This window comes from Coregonus clupeaformis, chromosome 26 (assembly GCF_020615455.1).
Source record: "Coregonus clupeaformis isolate EN_2021a chromosome 26, ASM2061545v1, whole genome shotgun sequence".
In the NCBI taxonomy this organism is placed as follows: Eukaryota; Metazoa; Chordata; class Actinopteri; order Salmoniformes; family Salmonidae; genus Coregonus; species Coregonus clupeaformis.
This window is the reverse complement of record NC_059217.1, coordinates 9,786,769-9,805,787: the sequence shown is the minus strand read 5'-3', so window position 1 is coordinate 9,805,787 and position 19,019 is coordinate 9,786,769. Positions and strand designations below refer to the sequence as shown.

The following is a 19,019-nucleotide window of genomic DNA, read 5'->3' as shown; positions in this document are numbered from 1 at the left end:
TACTACACATATTAGAATAAATGGTCCGGACAAGTGGTTTTAGGAGGACAACACTGTATCTGTCTACCTGTCGAATTGACTTTCACTCTTGTTTGTGTCATAACCCATCTAACCCTTCTACTCACAATGATACTTGTGTTGAACTTGTAGAAGCGTTGGACCGTGCGGTCACTGAAGCTGTTGCAGAGGTTCTTCTTTACAAAGTTGGGGTGGTTCAAGATGTCGTTGGCCACCAGTGGTTCTTTGTGTGTGATGTGCTGCTGTTCGGCGGGGGCGTGGCCTTTAGGGTCGATGAGGGTTGGGTGGGCCACCAGGTAACCCCTGTCCTCCATGATGAAACACCTAAACACACAGAGAGCGAGAGCGAAAATCCAGTTAAAGTATTATTCCTTTTACTGAACAGTACAATCAATTTGATTTAATACACATAAACCAAAAACTTGAACACATGCCCCCTGAAATCCATCTGATTTGAACACAATAGAACCCAAAGCTCAGAGTGGCTGTCGAGAGGAGAGAGAGCAGTGTTAAGTCAGGAGAGAGAGGCCCATTATTACCCCATCCTGCCAGATGCAAACCCAATCAACCCCAACCAAACCCACCCCAGTTCCTCTGAGCGCAAAATTAGCCCATATTGCCTGATCCAAACCCATTCAACCCCTACCGACCCCTGCTAGACCCCAGTCCTCTTACCCTGGGTTAATCCTGTTAAACTGAACACCAAGACTCTCAGAGAGAGAGGGAGAGAGAGAGACAGGTAGAGAGAGAGGGAGGGAGGATGGGGGGAGAGAGAGAGGGAGGGAGGATGGGGGGCGAGAGAGAGGGGGAGGGAGGATGGGGGCGAGAGAGAGGGGAGGGAGGATGGGGGCGAGAGAGAGAGGGAGGGAGAGGGGGGAGCGGGAGTGAGAGGGGGGAGAGAGAGGGGGGAGAGCGAGAGAGAGAGGCGGGAGGGGGAAGGAGAGAGAGAGGGAGGGAGGGAGAGGAAAGAAGGGAGAGGGAAAGAGACAAAAGAGAATGAGAGAGAGAATGTAGCAGCAGCAGCATCTAACATAACAGGATGTCTCTGGAATGCAATTATAATCAGCTTATCTCTTTTTGTCTCCCTTTCCCTCTCTCCCGCTCCGCCTCTTTGTAACCAGCATAGAGTTTATTTCTGGACCACAACAGAGAACTTCCGCCAGTCTCTTTATATGGTTTCTCCCACTGAGCAGAGGGCATGCTGGGATGCTGGCGAACTATGTATACGTGCCATTCAAATCAGATTAGCTTGATTCAGAGTCTTAAAAAACATCAGTGGGTCATCCCTCAGTAACGCTATCAGGCATAGCCATATCCACAAACCCTTATGACAAGAGAGAAGGACCCTCAAAGAAAGATGTACCGGATCTTGTTGCCCTTGTCCTGGTTGCAGATGGGTAGCAGGTCCAGCAGAACCTTGTAGAAGTAGCGCAGAGTGAAGTCTATGCCCATCACAGCTACTGCATACCCTGAGGCCATCTGAGAACTACAAAGAGAGACCGGAGAGGAGAGAAAAAGTATTTAACGGTACACATTTCATATTCTCTACCTACCTTCCCTGCTTGTGGATGCAAACCTATCCCCAAACCAGTGGAGGCTGCTGAGGGGAGGACGGCTCATAATAATGGCTGGAACGGCATGAATGTGTTTGATACCATTCCACCACAGCCATTACCATGAGCCCGTCCTCCCCAATTAAGGTGCCACCAAACTCCTGTACCCCAAACACGTACTCACGCTCACGCTTACACACCTGCATTATCAGAGCTGTGTGTGTGTGTGTGCCTTAAAGATAAACAGAATATATATATATATATATAGATATATATATATATATATATATATATACACACATCTTAATCTGCTGCCTTGTGTTAGTGTTACAGCCTGGGATGGCCTCCAGTCTACAGCCTCCACTGAGATTACACAGTAACTGCATTACACATGCAGATGCATGACTGAACATAAAACATCAGTCTCTGGAAGCCATTTCACACTATGTCTTTATGTGCAGGTCACTTGTACCTGCTTGAAATAATGACACGCTATTTTCATCTTATCATGTAATTCATTGAAGGGCCTAAAATGAAGTACCTTGAGGCGTGGATGGTGTGGCTGATGGTGACCACGTAGCCAGCCCCGCCCACATCCAGGTAAGGCCCAGTGAAGGTGATGAGGCCTGGGTTGGCCACAGCATGCTGGTACCTGTATGGATCAAAGGTCAGTTCGAGGTTAGAGAGCAGGGTCACTGTAAAACAAACAAACAACATGCTAATTCCATGACAATACATGTGGATACAGTACTAACTAAAGACTGGGAAAATAAAAGAGAAAAAAGATGACTGACAAACATTTATTCCCAAACATTCTAGGGTGAAAATATATAAAAATCGGCCTACTCTACAACTGCCATGCAAAATGAAAAGCGTCATGGAGGATTTAGTAGATCCAAACTTTTCCAGAGAAATGAATAATTCTAACCAAAAACAGAGAAAGCTATGTACTAAAGCCGGGCCAAAACACTGTGCAGTAGGACATAACTTTCTATCACTCTCTAGGAGCCTGGAACTATTTCAAAGCACCCCCACCCCTCCCCCCTAAATAAACCTCACCATTGTCTCAGGGTTGGGTCGAAGGCTTTGTCCATTAGCGAGCCGGGGTAAATCCGCAGCACCCCATTGGGCGTTGCTATGTAACGGCGCACAATGTAGCAGTTGAGGCTACTCATCTCCATGAGTGTCATCCATTCATCTGTGACGTGACTGGTCGCCATCACCTCGTTCCTGACCGACGACTGTAGGGGGAACAAAGAGTGACATAGCAGGGCTTCGTTTAGATGGGCCTGGGAAGAGGAGAGGAGCCCAGCTCTCTCTTTAAGCTGTAGAGCCCAGCTCAGGAGCTCAGATTCTCTTTCCCCCCTCACCTTTTACCGAGAGTCTCTCAGTCTCTCCCCCACTCTCTCACCCCGTACAGAGAGGAGCTAAGAATGCTATGAACACAGGCTGCCAAAAACATGGAGCTTTTCTCTAGTTTCTCCTCAAAGACACAGACGGGAGTGTAAGAAAGAGACTTGAGGGGCAGTTCATTTTCTTTCTTTTGGTGGTGTTAGCTAGTGTGGTTTGGCTCACAAGTCTTTTTCCGGAAGATGTCTGCTTGTTGGTGTCTGATACTGATGCTGCTTCTCTCTACGACGGCCGTTGCCGTTTCACGACTAACATTTTGACAGGAACTTGTTTCCTCCATTTACCGATACGTTTCCATAACTTGGTGTGTGTGTACCTTAAGGCCAGGGTTGGCTATGAGGCGTGTGTTATCACTGAGGTAGGCAGTGTAGTGTTCCACCATGCGTTTGGTCTCTGGCTGACTGAGGTGCTCGTAGGGAGAGGAGAAACTCCCTGCAGACAGCATCACCGTAGGGCTCTCTGAGGGAGGGAGAGAGAGACAAAATGAATGACTTACAGTTCTTCAAACATAGCCAACTGTGAGACAAGGAGGGCTAAACAGCCCGTAACCATCTTCCAAATTAAACCTCTGCCTCTAGCCTGGTTCCTCTGCCCCAGTCATTGACTGTATGGCCTTAGCCTTGGTTCTTACCGACGGTGGCCAGCTGTTTGAAGTGCAGACAGGAGGAGGGTTGTCCCAGCAGATCCAGGCGGTGGTAGAGCAGCTTGGAGCTGGGAGCAGTGTTCAGGTTCTTCAGGTGTTTCACTGGGATCTCTGGCTGGACGTACACTATGCAAAGGATGAATGATGTGTCCTGGACCTGGGGAGAGGAGAGGAAGGGGTTAATATGTTAATGGACATCCCTTAGCAGTATAACATAGACATGGGTGGGACGGAGAGAGATGGAGGGAGAACAGAATGGCCGTTTTGTGTAGAAGCTTCTACTTAGAATAGAGACATACAGAGCAGAGACAAAGCTAGATACATATATTTTCCTCAGAGATTTGTACAATCCATTGATAAGATATGACTGATCCGAACTTCTAAAAGACTTGAGGTTTAAAAACTCCAGAATTCAGACAGTGACATTACACACTCTCCTACTCTTTGCTCCTGTCCAGCTTCTCCTCAAGTGTGTTTACCGACAGACGTCACCGCGAGTGTTTTATGACCCTGCCGCGCGAGCGTCACACACACACACACACACACACACACACACACACACACACACACACACAGGCGGTCCTTTCCCAGCACTGCTGATGCTGCCAATGAGATAAACAGATAAATGTGCTGTGCTTAACAACGGCACCAACGACAGACAGAGCAGAGTGACTGCTGCGACATGCCTGGCCTCATTCAGATTTTCAATGTAACACGTGGAGTGGATCTGTCTGGGAGGCTGCGACACACCAGAACCCTTTAACCCTGGTGCAACTTTCCTAAGCCAAGTTATCATTTTAACACTGACCTTGACAAAAATATAGAGACAGGAAGGTCAACCTGAGCATGACCAAATAGTTAGTAATTTCCAAATGAAACCACATTCATAATAACCCTTAAGATCTATATGTTGTAGGAAATTGTATGAATTTTGACCATTATATTCATGGCTTTTAGAAAGAGCTCACACTGTTAGTTATGAAGTTGAGATGTTAATGACACAATACAAACCAAATTGAAGTGTTGAGTTTTGTTTGTGTGTTTTACAGTCTTGTAAAGATAGAGGGGTGACTGGGACAGGCAATGTAACATCCATAACATTTTTCAGGAAATGTTTTTCAGCTCTTGAAATTCTCTCTCTGCCCTCCAAAGGTTTTATGGTCTATAATTTGTTTCTCTTTTCATTGTCAGTATCCTTTTTTCAGCATTATGGTGTCCTTAACATCCATAACGGTTGTGGATGTGATGGATATTGTTGTATCACATCTACATTCCACTGGTAAAGGTTCATTTTGATATACACTGCCTAGAAGGTCAGCATCCCGGAGTCGCCTCTTCACTGTTGACGTTGAGACTAGTGTTTTGCGGGTACTATTTAATGAAGCTGCCAGTTGAGGACCTGTGAGGTGCCTGTTTCTCAAACTAGACACTAATGTATTTGTCCTCTTGCTCAGTTGTGCACCGGGGCCTCCCACTCCTCTTTCTATTCTGGTTAGAGCCAGTTTGCGCTGTTCTGTGAAGGGAGTAGTACACAGCGTTGTACGAGATCTTCAGTTTCTCGCATGGAATAGCCTTCATTTCTCAGAACAAGAATAGACTGACGCGTTTCAGAAGAAAGTTATTTGTTTCTGGCCATTTTGAGCCTGTCATCGAACCCACAATTGCTGATACTCCAAATACTCAACTAGTCTCAAGAAGGCCAGATTTATTGCTTCTTTAATCAGCACAACAGTTTTCAGCTGTGCTAACATAATTGCAAAAGGGTTTTCTAATGATCAATTAGCCTTTTAAAATGATAAACTTGGATTAGCAAACAACGTGCCATTGGAACACAGGACTGATGGTTGCTGATAATGGGCCTCTGTACGCCTATGTAGATATTCCATTAAAAATCAGCCGTTTCCAGCTACAATAGCCATTTACAACATTAACAATGTCTACACTGTATTTCTGATCAATTTGATGTTATTTTAAAATGGACAAAAAATTTGCTTTTCTTTAGAAAACAAGAACATTTCTAAGTGACCCCAAACTTTTGAATGGTGGTGTACATAAAGAGAAAGACATACTCTATTAGGGTGTGGTGTCCGTCCTTGTATCCCACTGGGCACACCACATTTCAACGTGGACATTTTGGTAATATTTGTTTAAGTTGATCAATGAGATTTCGACCTTTATTCACTCAAAAATAAGTGTGTTGAATTCCTAATGTGTTATCACACTGCACTTTCAACCATTTAAAAGCACAACTAAGTTCAAATGGGAATCTAATGTCAGATATTTTGTATTTATAAAACAAGTTCATGTGTTATCACTGTGCTTCATCTAATAGCACAACCAAATGACATGGATTGCAGTTGAGATGATATTAAAAGTACATAGTGCAAGTGATCAATACTGTTTGAGATTCTGTACAGATTATATTATTCATGAAGATCTCCACAGAACTGCGACTACGGCTGTGATGACACCAGTATTGCGATATTTTCCAATGGAAAAATGAAAACACGAAGCAGACGAAACTCTTTGGTCCTTTAAAAACCTGCTGTATGTAAAATATGGCTTGGGAAATAAATAAATAAATGTGACTCTGGATGACAACATGATGTTTTCATTCCAACATTAGGGCTGTTTTCCTAAAGAGGTTAAATCTGCTTCGTGTTTTCTTTCTTTGCCACGATACTAACGAGTATCGTGATACTGGTATTGTTCCGGCCCTACCTGCGACCTTTGCATGCCATCTTGAACATGCACGCTTTCTATGATTACATAAGTCATTTATAGTTACAGTACACTAACCTCAAAATGTGACCATGGATGTGTTACTCATTTTAAGGTTGAATAAATACTGTAACATTAGTTTGTAATATAACCTTAACTTTTAGATATTTACTATATTACAAAATAAATATTGAATTGTGTTTGGTTGACAACAACCACATAAACATTTAAAGGATATCTAATGCTTGGATAGTTTCATCTGAGCCACTGGCTTAATCCTATTCTTTAACTTTTATTTTTGGTTTAGTTGGAGATGTAAATCCAACATATCAATTATTAATTTGAAGGAGATGTATATTTTGTGCCACTGACTTAGTCTGGCTTTAATTCCAGTTTGTCTACAAATTAATAACTGATATGTTGTATTCACGTCTCAATAGCAACCAAAAATTAAAGTTAAAGAATAGGACTACATCTAATCACTAAATCGCCAGGGTTGTGGGTTCGTTTCCCACGGAGGGCCAGTATGAGAATGTATGCACTCACTAACTGTAAAGTCGCTCTGGATAAGAGCATCTGCTAAATGACTAAAATGTAAATGTAAATGTAAATAATTTAAATGCACTCTAAATAAAGCTTGATTTAATTTAGGCCTATTCTTTAACTTAGATTTTTGGTTGAGATGGAGACGTGAATCCAACATAATGATTAACTTGAAGATTACAATGCTTGAAACCCTAGGCCTATGTGTATTGTCTATTTTAGTTCAAACCTGGGTTGAATTTAAACAATTATGACTCTGCAAATGCTATACAGGCCTAAATAGTAGCAATGATGATCCTACCCTTAGGAATGACTTCGATAGCAACAGCGAATATACACAGTGTAAAAAACATTATGAATCCAGGTGAAAGCTATGATACCTATTGATGTCACTTGTTAAATCCACTTCAAATCAGTGTAGATGAAGGGGAGGAGACAGGTTAAAGACAGATTTTTAAGCCTGGAGACAATTGAGACATTTCTAAGATGAAAATTCTGCTAATTGGAGCTAGATTGAGAGAGCCAGAGGAAAAGGGAGAGAAGATACAGATGCTTGCAGTATTATGGAGAGAGGGGGCGAAAGAAAAAGAGAGGGGGACAGAGGGGGGGGGGCGAAAGAGAAAAGAGAGATCTAGAGATCTAGGAGGAGAAATAAAGAGTCAGAGACAGAGTTAAACAGACAGTGAGCGACAGTAGTGCATCGTACCAGTTTCCATGCGTAGCTGACGTTGTAGGCCTCCCTGCTGGGGTCTCGTAGCCGGTTGGTGTGCCAGGACAGAGAGGAGTTGGTGGGCACAGCTATCACCTGACTACCCAGAGGCAGACTGGCGCGACAGGGAGCAGGAGGGTTAGCGTTAGTAACAAAAATGAATATTGTTCATACGATAACAATAGCGTGAACTGCAGTCCATTCAACAAAACGCCTCAGATTACAATATGTAAATAAAGATTGCAACAACAAAGAGAGTGGATGAAAAGGCATCTTACTATATTACTAGCCCACCTTGAGTTTCCAGCATCTATACAAAACTGGTGAAACCCCTCCTCTCGGTCATAGCCCCTTAACCCTTGACCCTAACTCACCGGAGTATGTTGTCCCGTACCACTGGGAACCCTGGGATGTTTTCATAGTGGATGATGTCAGTGTGCAGCGGAGGCTCTGTCATCAGGTAGGGCCGTGTGAGGGACGGGTGCATCAGGGTGTAACCTGGGTAACCAAAAACAACACCAGAACAGCGGCGTCAGGGTCTCTTCACAGGAGCAGCCGTCAATGGAGCCCCCGGCCCCAAGGGGCGGGCTACTGCTCCCTGTGCAGGGCAAGGCCAGACCTCCCCTACTGCTGTGGTCCCTAAGGATTCTCCAGGCAGGCACCAGTGAGCTCAGAGCAGCAGTAATAGTAAGCTATGGAAGAGTGAAAGCCCTTACGAGGGAGGAGGGAAGGAGGGGGAGGGATTGTATTTTAAGGAGGGTAAACAAACATGTCTAGTACCAGTTCTATGGCTGTCTGTTTATCTCTAGCAGCCAGCCGGAGGGAGGGAGCAGGTGCTCATAGAGAGAGGGGGGGGGTGTGAGAGAGAGGAGAATCACTCATCTCTGACCTCATTACCTCCACACTATAACAGTCAATTAACACTACAGCAGCATTCTATTCTCCACTGAACTGTTTACCTTCTGTCTAATTGAGTGGCCTATTAGTCAGAACACACCTAACAACTTTAATAGAGTCATTAATCATGGTTTGTTCATCAAGTGACAGTGTAATAAGTACCATGCAGCAATAAGCTGTCATCTGACAACATACTCATTACAATAACAATACTGCCAACCATTGAGATTGTTTTTCAAAAACCTAACCTTTCCAAACCAGCCAAGCAAACATCCTCCTTTATTTAAAATGCATCCACAAACATGTACTTCTTAAATGCAGCCTGTGGTGATGCTAAACCTCTAAAGGCAAGCCTAAAATGAGTGGCAGATCAGTAGCGAGCCAAAACTCCAGCTCTTGCTCCCGACTCAGTATCTCTCTCTGTGTGAACAGAACCACTGTTATCCTGGACAGACCTGCCCTGCTCCGCTGTGGTGATGTCACCTCATGGCCTGTCAGTCTGACCGTGTGTCACAGCCAGGTAGTTCCCCTAATGGGGTATAAACTTAATTACTTTCCCTCTTCGGCCTGTTTACCTGCCTCACTCAGACTGGCAGTGCCACTTTCAAACACCTACTGGAGGAAGGCCCTCAAAATTGTCAAAGACTCCAGCCACCCTAGTCATAGACTGTTCTCTCTGCTACCGCACGGCAAGCGGTACCGGAGTGCCAAGTCTAGGTCCAAAAGACTTCTCAACAGCTTCTACCCCCAAGCCATAAGACTCCTGAACAGCTAATCATGGCTACCCGGACTATTTGCATTGAGTTGTGTGCGTGTGTGTGTGTTTGAGAGGGAGAGGAAAGAGTTTCAAGTTTTATTAGTCATATGTAAGGGATACACATGGTAGACATCGTCCAACAAAATGCTTACTTGCAGGTTCCTTCAACAATGAAACAACAATAAATAATAAAAGATAAGAATACGAACATAAAGTAAATGACAGTAGAATAGAAAGAGATATACAATGTACCTTTGTTGTCTATGAGGAAGGTGTAGGAGGCCAGGGAGTCCTGGTAGTAGGTGACGTCCTCTAGAATGTAGGCTAGGTTCACATCTACCCCCACCACGCCTAGCAACAAGTTGCCAAAGTAACACGGCCGGCTCACCGTCATGATGAAACCTGAAGGGAGAAGACACAGATAGTTTTACATCACACTAACTGATCATCAAGAGCCAAAATCACTCTGATTCTGTTTATAATCCTTCATTACCACTGATCAGCAGCTCACTGTACCATAGCTTCATTATGCGCACCTAAGAGCACATCTGGTCCCAGATCAGTTGTTAGGTCCCGACTAACCTAAAAAATGATAACGGCCATAACAGAAACTGACCCAGGACCAGTTGTCAGGAACCCACCGTCTCCAATGGGGTCCTGGTAGGGCAGGCAAAAGCAGGACAAGTCTAGCATCTATTTGTTAACACTGATTTAGGATCAGATCACTGTACCCTAGCTCTAACCTTAACCATAATGACCCTAAAAGTAAGACTGGCCCTAGATCAGTATATAAACCCACCGTCTCCCATGGGGTCCTGGTATGACAGGCTGAAGCGGGCCAGGTCTATCATGCGGTTGGGCAGGTTGATGTAGAAGCGTCCCACGGTGGTCTCCAGGTTACTGAGCTGGTTCAGGACCATCATGCTCCCCTTCACCACAGGCAGCGCCGAGCGGTTCGGCACGCCGTACTTCAGCGAGTTCTGCTCCGCTAGGTCCCGCAGGAACGCTAGCTCCTTCAGACCCGTCACACCCTCTGCAAGAGAGATTTTATATTTGCGGTTTCATGACATGACTCAAAGCAATATAAGTAATTGATATATTGACACACCCACTCACTCATCCCCATCGTTCTGACGATCCTTCTGAATGTATTAACATCAATGTAAGAAAACCATGCATAAGTCCTCTAGAATATTCCTTGACTTTATAATAGAGGACACCCTAGAATGACCTCTCCAACATGGCTGGCCCGACAGCTGCCACTGGGCACATTTGACAGGATTTAATATGGAATGCATGCCAGACATAGCACTGATTGGATTAAAGAGGGATCAAGCCTTATGCTTAGGGCCTGGTATGATCAGATTCAGATGATAGACACATGGGAATGTGGACTGGAGTCAATAGGAGGTGAAAGGAGTCAAGTCAATACAGCCTGGTATGTGTGGACTGCAGGGTCAAACTGGACATCAGAGCCAGCTTGGTCATAGATGAACGTTTGGCATTCTCTGTAAACTCCATGAAAGAATATGTGGCTGATTTACTGGTTACTGTTAAAGCATATCTTTAAATCATTCTCCAGTTTTTTTTCATATCTGATAAGGGCATTTTAGAGAGATTAAGTTGGTCCGTGATCCACAATCAGGCAATAGAGACTGGAAAGTATTATTAGACAGCTACAGAACAGGGAAAATCAAGAGGTTTTGGCAGTACAGCCCATAACTCAAGATTTCACTTTCCAGCCATTTGGACCTTCTAGTTCTAGCATCTCATCAACAAACACACACACACACAAAGTTCAAACATCAGAGTTGACGTTGGAGAAAAGACCATTGACCATCTTTAACAATCAACAGCTCACATCTGGCACACACGGACCTCTATCAACTGATTACAATAGCCTGCAGTACACAACAAGTGCTTTCTGGATACAATGCTACTCAATTTAGGATGATTATATATTTCTGAATCCTTTTCATCATGGACCCTTTTAAACAAGCGACGCTTGACTGTCTCTCACACACACTCCCTTTGAAGTCTTTAGACTCAGGCTCTCACCGAGTCTCTCAGATGTCCCTCATTTGAATTTCCTAATGAAAAATGTATTTGTGCCAATGCCAGGCTAATGCATGCACTGTGGAGGGGTCTCCGTGTCGGACATGGAGCGAAGGATGAGGAGAAGGGGAGCGAGGCGAGACGGAAAAATAGAGAGGGGGAGGTGGATACATCATAGACACACTGCAGAAAACAAAAAGCCTTTGAGGTTCCTGAGCACCTCTCCAGTCCGCACTCCCCCCACTCACCCATCCCCCTTCCCATTTGGCACATCCATCCCAAACCCACCCCCAATCCCCTCTCACCCCTTCCTCCTCCCCCATCCAGGTGGCTGGGTAGGTCCAGCAATAGTACCCATGACAAACATATCCACCACTAATAATGATTGTTACAACATTAGTCATATTACAAAACATATTGGATTTTAATTCCAATTTTAAACATACTCGTGACACTTTCAGTCATAACCATGACATTTCCTTTTCTCTTGATTGAGTAAATCTCAATGTGATTTCTGACCGTAGACGACCCTGTGTGGTCGAGGGTGATTTTTGACCACAGACAAACTGTGTGTGGTGGAGGGTTCCTACCATTCATGAGGGCATAGGTGAGGATCATGACTGAGTTGTTGAGGTGGCGGTTCTCCTCTTTGACCACGCGCAGGGTGTCTCTCTTCTCATGCTCCGACGCGTCTCGGGACGTGATGCCAGACGACAGGTAGATGATCACCATGTCTGTGTCTGACAGGAACACAAACAGAGAGAGATCAAAAAACTAATAACACACTTCCTTGTTCATAAACCCTTCATCTCCCAAATCCTTGATCTCGAGTCACATTTATTGAGCCATTTCTACCAATTGTTTTTTTTGTTACAAATACATTGCCACGTGTTGAAAAATAACGAATTTGGCATTTCCTGTAGAACAAGCCTGCGGCATCAGTGGCCAGTGCTAAAGACTGCATTTCCCATGGTGCCCTGTTCTTACTGGTGAGTTGGCGGGTGATGTTGCTGGTGTTCCGGAGCAGCTGGAAGGCCTTTTGGAAGCCCAGTGCATGCTGGGTAGGGCTGTCAGAGGCCTTGAGGTTGCTGATGAAGGTGCTCATCTTCCTCTTGGTCTCGCTGGTGGCAGGAGACAGGTAGCTCTTATAGCACTGGTCCAGAGAACAGGACCGCACAGCCTCCGCTGAGGACAGGATCGAAATCTGGGGGGCAGGGAAACAAAGACAGACAGACAGACAGACAGACGTTAGTATCATCACAGACACATTCATTACCAACAAACACAACAGAAACAACAACAACTTTTGGGATCGACACTGTAATCACTGGGCATATGTACTTTGTAGCTTTAGAGGGAGAGGAAAAATAAAATGGATGACGTGTCAGGGGATAATAGGGGATGTATCAGAGGGGGCGAAGGGGAATTAGGGCAGGAAGTTATCAAAATCAGAGGAGTGCTCCTCACCTTGTCATGTTCGTCTATGGAGCTGAGGACGACGAGTGCAGCATCTCTGGCGATCTGGAGCTGTGTGTCTGTAATGGTCACTCCGTGGTCGATGATCACCACAATGTGTTTAGACTGGGGCCGCACTGCCGACACGTACACTGGCCTGCGAGAACAAACACAGACAGACACACACTCGTGATGAGGACACGGTATACACACAAATCACATGTACTGTATACACAAATCTAACACATACACTCAAACTCTCAACAACACAATCCCACTCAAAAACATACACAAACACAATCATCTGTTTAGAATGGTGGTTTATTGACACCAGAGAATTATTCTCCCATTGTCTGACCCAGGCTGGTAACCCTAACCCTCTCTTATATCCCCCCTGCTTCTTGGTGGCCTGAGCTGAACTGCAGTTCCCAGGGCTGTCCCCTCTACGTCCGGCTGCCCTGAGCCCTCCACACACTGTTTTCACAAGAGATCCCATTCCCAGGACTACTGTTGCTTTTGGGAGGCACCGCCACCACCACCACCACTTATCCAACCATCACCACCACTTATCCAACCATCACCACCACCACCACTTATCCAACCATCACCACCATTCCCTTTGTCAAGCTCCTATTGCCAAACCCGTTTGTGTCAGACAAAACTAGTCTAGAGTCGAAGTGACCGAAGCCATCTGTTTTCTTTTCCTATTAAAAGAAGCTACATGTAGAATTTTTGCATTGTCATTTCTGAAAATGTCCATACTATATCTGCAGTAATAGTGGAATGATAGTGAATGCTAAGAGTGTGCAAAGTTGTCATCAAGGCAAAGGGTGGCTATTTGAAGAATATCAAATATATTGATTTGTTTAACACTTTTTTGGTTACTACATGATTCCATATCTGTTATTTCATAGTTTTGATGTCTTCCCTATTATTCTAAAATGTAGAAAAGAGTAAAAATAAAATCCCTTGAATGAGTAGGTGTTCTAAAACTTTTGACCGGTAGTGTATGTGTGTTTGACACCCCTGTATTAGAGTGTAGCAACATCCCAAGCTGCATTGTTTGGTTGGTTTTGTGTCTGGTATAGCTCAGTGTGGTAGTACAGCACTAGGAGGCACAGACGGGGGAAAGGGCATGTTTGTGTTTGGCGCACCGGAATTCCATAACTACTAGAATGACCATGACGGTCATTCTGACCGCTGATATTTCAATTGTTTAAATATTCCAGAATAAATGATAATAAATGCATTCATTTAGCGATTTATGTTACAATAGGTCATACGAAACCTCATGACACCAAATGTAAATTGTAATCAATCAGAAAATGTATTGATTGATTGATCCAGAAGCGCACACTGTAAATACTAAAATAAGATACGTGTATTTTCTGACTAAGACCACAGTTGCCTGCCCAGCTAATGTCACATCCAAACTACACCTGAACTATATTGAAACAAATTTCACACATATTGTATAATAATAGGCCTAATTTAACAATATTAAATTGACAATAGTCTGATGGGTGACAATATTATCTATTGTCAAATTGAGAATGAAGAGACTGATGACCAGTGCAGCGTGCATTGACAAAAGGAACGATTGCAATACTCTAAGGTAAACTAATTAATCTAGTTCTTCCAAACAACTCAAAATTGTGAGGATGGGCTTTGTTTCGAAATATAACTTTTCCTAGAATAACCGCGGCTTGGCGGGTTCCTCATGTGAGTACTGGCGACAATCAGCAACGGCCATTCTATTTGATTCTGTTATATTCTTCCTGTATAATATATGTGTGTTGACTGTGGTAGGGCAGGGGAATATAAGCGTGTGATGTCTGCTAAATGAACAAGTTGATTTCACTGGCATGGCACAGCCATATAGCCTTGGCTATTAAGCACAGATAAATACAACTCAAAACATGCTATTCTGTTCTTTTGAAATAAATTGTCTTTGTATCATGTTTTTTATGATGTTCCTAAACAAAATATTAACGGAATTCTTTGTGATTGTGTATATTCAATGTTAGATTGGCTGCTATTTGTACTCGTTGAGGCCCAGCTATTCTACTGTTAAATATGCAGATGTAATTTTGACCGTCAAGGCGCTTTGAGGTAGGAATGCTCAGAATGTCTTTATGATATTTATCTCAAAGTACTGCTAGACTGTAAAATACACGAATTTAGGAAAAGTCAGGGAAAGGTGGGTTCAAGGTTTTTATTGAAATTAACTTATAGAATGACCGTCTTGGCTGTTCTAGTCTTAAGTCCCCATTTGTCTTTGTAGCAAGCCAGGGTGAGGGTGACATCATTTTTCTCAGCGCTGAATGCCAGCTGGCTGGTTGAGAGAGACTGGCCTTTAAGTATTTGGTGAGAGAGGGGATGAAAGAGAGAGTCAGAGGGGGTGAGAAAAAGAGAGAGAGAGACTGACAGAGAGCGAGAGAGTAGAGAGAGATGTCTTTCACCAGGCTAAGCCAGAGAAACCACAACAGTGGGTGAGAGATTCCAGTGGTCTTTACTGGTCTCAGAACACATTCCTGCCATGGGCATCAAGGGCATGTGTGGTCAGGGAGTCTGTCTGTCTCAGAGAGGAGAGGAAACCCAACAACACCAGAGTAGAGGGAAAATGATATTTACATGTCCTCTCACTGTGCCACACAGGAACAAAGGAGAGGGAGGAAGTGGAATAGAAGAATAGTGGTTTTCTGTTTCCTCTTTGCCTAGTAGGTGACGACCATCTTGGATAGTCAAGAACAATATCCTTGATGTAGCCATACAAAACTTCATGTGTGAGGAATGTGCAGTCAGTGATGATTTATGTGACAATAATGACTCCATTCTTGACCATGTGTTTTGGGCTAGTTGATTGTACTGTTTATCTGAGTGATGCTGTGTGATAGTGTAACATTACCTGCTGCGGTGCTCGTAGTTGCCCTTGCAGTGGAACTTGTGGGCGGGGAACAAAGTGAATATGCCCTCCTCTGAGCTGAAGTACTGCCACTTGATGCCCGGATTGGACTTCAGGTTATCTGCCAACACTACAGAGGAGAGAGGAGGAGAGAGAGAGGTCAGTATTGTAAACAGTAGGTAGGATTAATACTCAGAGAGATCCTTAAAGAGCGAGAGAGAGCGAGAGCGAGAGCGAGATTCTGTCACCAACCAACGGCCTACAGCAGCACCTAGATCTTCTGCACATATTCTGTCAGACCTGGGCCCTGACAGTAAATCTCAGTAAGACAAAAATAATGGTGTTCCAAAAAAGGTCCAGTTGCCAGGACCACAAATACAAATTCCATCTAGACACCGGTGCCCTAGAGCACACAAAAAACTATACATACCTCGGCCTAAACATCAGCGCCACAGGTAACTTCCACAAAGCTGTGAATGATCTGAGAGACAAGGCAAGAAGGGCCTTCTATGCCATCAAAAGGAACATAAAATTCGACATACCAATTAGGATCTGGCTAAAAATACTTGAATCAGTTATAGAACCCAATGCCCTTTATGGTTTTGAGGTCTGGGGTCCAACCAAGAATTCACAAAACGGGACAAACACTACAATGGGACAAACACCTCCGTGTACAACGAAAAACACAAAATAATGCATGCAGAGCAGAATTAGGCCGATACCCGCTAATTATCCAAATCCAGAAAAGAGCCGTTAAATTCTATAACCACTTAAAAGGAAGTGATTTCCCAAACCTTCCATAACAAAGCCATCACCTACAGAGAGATGAACTTGGAGAAGAGTCTCCTAAGCAAGCTGGTCCTGGGTCTCTGTTGACAAACACAAACAGACCCCACAGAGCCCCAGGACAACAACACAATTAGACCCAACCAAATCATGAGAAAACAAAAAGAGAATTCCTTAACACATTGGAAAGAATTAACAAAAAAACAGAGCAAACTAGAATGCTATTTAGCCCTAAACAGAGAGTACACAGTGGCAGAATACCTGACCACTGTGACTGACCCAAACTTAAGGAAAGCTTTGACTATGTACAGACTCAGTGAGCATAGCCTTGCTATTGAGAAAGGCCGCCGTAGGCAGACCTGGCTCTCAAGAGAAAACAGGCTATGTGCACACTGCCCACAAAATGAGGTGGAAACTGAGCTGCACTTCCTAACCTCCTGCCAAATGTATGACCATATTAGAGACACATATTTCCCTCAGATTACACAGATCCACAAAGAATTTGAAAACAAACCCAATTCTGATAAACTCCCTTATCTACTGGGTGAAATCCCACAGTGTGCCATCACAGCAGCAATATTTGTGACCTGTTGCCACAAGAAAAGGGCAACCAGTGAAGAACAAACACCATTGTAAATACAACCCATATGTATGTTTATTTATTTTCCCATTTGTACTTGAACTATTTCCACATTGTTACAACACTGTATATAGACATAATATGACATTTGAAATGTCTTTATTCTTTTGGAACTTCTGAGTGTAATGTTTACTGTTAATATTTATTGTTTATTTCACTTTTGTTTACTATCTACTTCACTTGCTTTGGCAATGTTAACATACGTTTCCCATGCCAATAAAGCCCTTAAATTGAATTGAATTGAGAGAGATCCTGAGAGAGATCCGAGAGAGAGAGAGAGAGAGAGAGAGAGAGATCGATCCTGAGAGAGAGAGAGAGAGAGAGAGAGAGAGAGAGAGAGAGAGAGAGAGAGAGAGAGAGAGAGAGAGAGAGAGAGAGAGAGAGAGAGAGAGAGAGAGAGATCCTGAGAGAGAGAGAGATCCTGAGAGAGATCCTGAGAGAGAGATTGATCCTGAGAGAGAGATCGATCCTGAGAGAGAGAGAGAGAGAGATCGATCCTGACAGAGAGAGAGAGAGATCGATCCTGAGAGAGAGAGAGAGATCGATCCTGAGAGAGAGAGATATTCTGACCGAGAGAGGTCCTGAGAGAGAAATCCTGAGAGAGATAGAGATATCCTGAGAGAGAGAGAGAGAGATCCTGAGAGAGAGAGAGGTCCTGAGAGAGAAATCCTGAGAGAGAGAGAGAAATCCTGAGAGAGAGAGAAATTCTGAGAGAGAGAGAGAGAGAAATCCTGAGAGAGAGAGAGAGAGAGAGAAATCCTGAGAGAGAGAGAAATCCTGAGAGAGAGAGAGAAATCCTGAGAGAGAGAGAGAAATCCTGAGAGAGAGAAATCCTGAGAGAGAGAGAGAGAATCCTGAGAGAGAGAGAAATCCTGAGAGAGAGAGAGAGAGAGAAATCCTGAGAGAGAGAGAGAGAGAGAGAAATCCTGAGAGAGAGAGAGAGAAAATCCTGAGAGAGAGAGAGAGAGAGAAATCCTGAGAGAGAGAGAGAGAGAGAAATCCTGAGAGAGAGAGAGAGAGAAATCCTGAGAGAGAGAGAAATATCTTCACACAGGCCAAAAACCTTTTCCCATACCCAAACACAGACATCACATTAAACAGATACTCATGGTCCACTATCAAAAGCCTTCTCTTGATCTAAAGAGACCAGTCCAAAGTTCACATTAGAACCTCTCGATAAGTCCAACATGTCCCTGATTAAGAACAAGTTGTCTGTGATTGAGCTTCCTGGTATGCAATATGTCTGGTCCTTGTGTACTATAGAGTCCAGATGGGACTTCAGTCTGTTAGCGAGGACCTTGGCAAATATCTTGTAGTCCGCACAGAGCAATGCCACAGGCCTCCAGTTCTTAAGTTCACACAAGTTCCCTTTTTTGGGCAGGAGAGTCAGAGCCGCCCGACAGCAGCTCATCGGCAACTCTCCTACCCCAATGCACTCACGCAACACGCAAAAGAAGTCCAGTCCAATTATTCCCCAGAATTTGTTATAAAACTCCACTGGGAGTCCATCGACCCCTGGTGCACGGCCGGGGGACATCTGGGTTACGGCCTCTGCCAGTTCATGGGACAACAGGGGAATGTAAAATGTAATCCCTCTGTGCCAGAGAGAGCTTAGAGAGTTCTGCAAAACCTGAGCACACATAGGATCACACAGTTCTGCCCTATACAACTAAGTATAAAACTCCACAGTCCGGTCCCGCATCTCCCCCACCACAGAGGTCACCCTCCCATCCAAAAGCCGTAAACAATGCATTCCCTTGGCTTCACCGCTCTGTCTTTCCAAACCAAAGAAGGAGGAGCTGGGAGCATCCATCTCCTTGAGCATGGAGAACCTAGCTCTTACAAGTGCTCCCTTTGCTTTAACCTGGGAAAAACTGCCCAGGTCCCTACGTAGTTCAGCTAAATTAGCCTGGAGGCCTACATTGCC

General features: G+C 44.2%; 1 protein-coding gene across 1 annotated transcript in view; it reads right to left on the bottom strand.

The window, feature by feature from the left end:
• Positions 1 to 19,019, bottom strand: part of LOC121540446 (VWFA and cache domain-containing protein 1) — an 89,264-nt gene that overhangs the window by 13,555 nt on the left and 56,690 nt on the right. Inside the window, exons 5-18 of the mRNA XM_041849317.2 lie at positions 15,670 to 15,796; positions 12,774 to 12,918; positions 12,294 to 12,510; positions 11,897 to 12,046; positions 10,051 to 10,284; positions 9,504 to 9,653; positions 7,972 to 8,095; positions 7,595 to 7,712; positions 3,613 to 3,781; positions 3,298 to 3,440; positions 2,631 to 2,812; positions 2,113 to 2,223; positions 1,382 to 1,504; positions 126 to 342 (exon numbers count right to left, since the gene is read on the bottom strand). Of these exons, the coding sequence (XP_041705251.1) occupies positions 126 to 342; positions 1,382 to 1,504; positions 2,113 to 2,223; positions 2,631 to 2,812; positions 3,298 to 3,440; positions 3,613 to 3,781; positions 7,595 to 7,712; positions 7,972 to 8,095; positions 9,504 to 9,653; positions 10,051 to 10,284; positions 11,897 to 12,046; positions 12,294 to 12,510; positions 12,774 to 12,918; positions 15,670 to 15,796 (2,210 nt within the window). The remainder of the gene's footprint in view (positions 1 to 125; positions 343 to 1,381; positions 1,505 to 2,112; positions 2,224 to 2,630; positions 2,813 to 3,297; positions 3,441 to 3,612; positions 3,782 to 7,594; positions 7,713 to 7,971; positions 8,096 to 9,503; positions 9,654 to 10,050; positions 10,285 to 11,896; positions 12,047 to 12,293; positions 12,511 to 12,773; positions 12,919 to 15,669; positions 15,797 to 19,019) is intronic.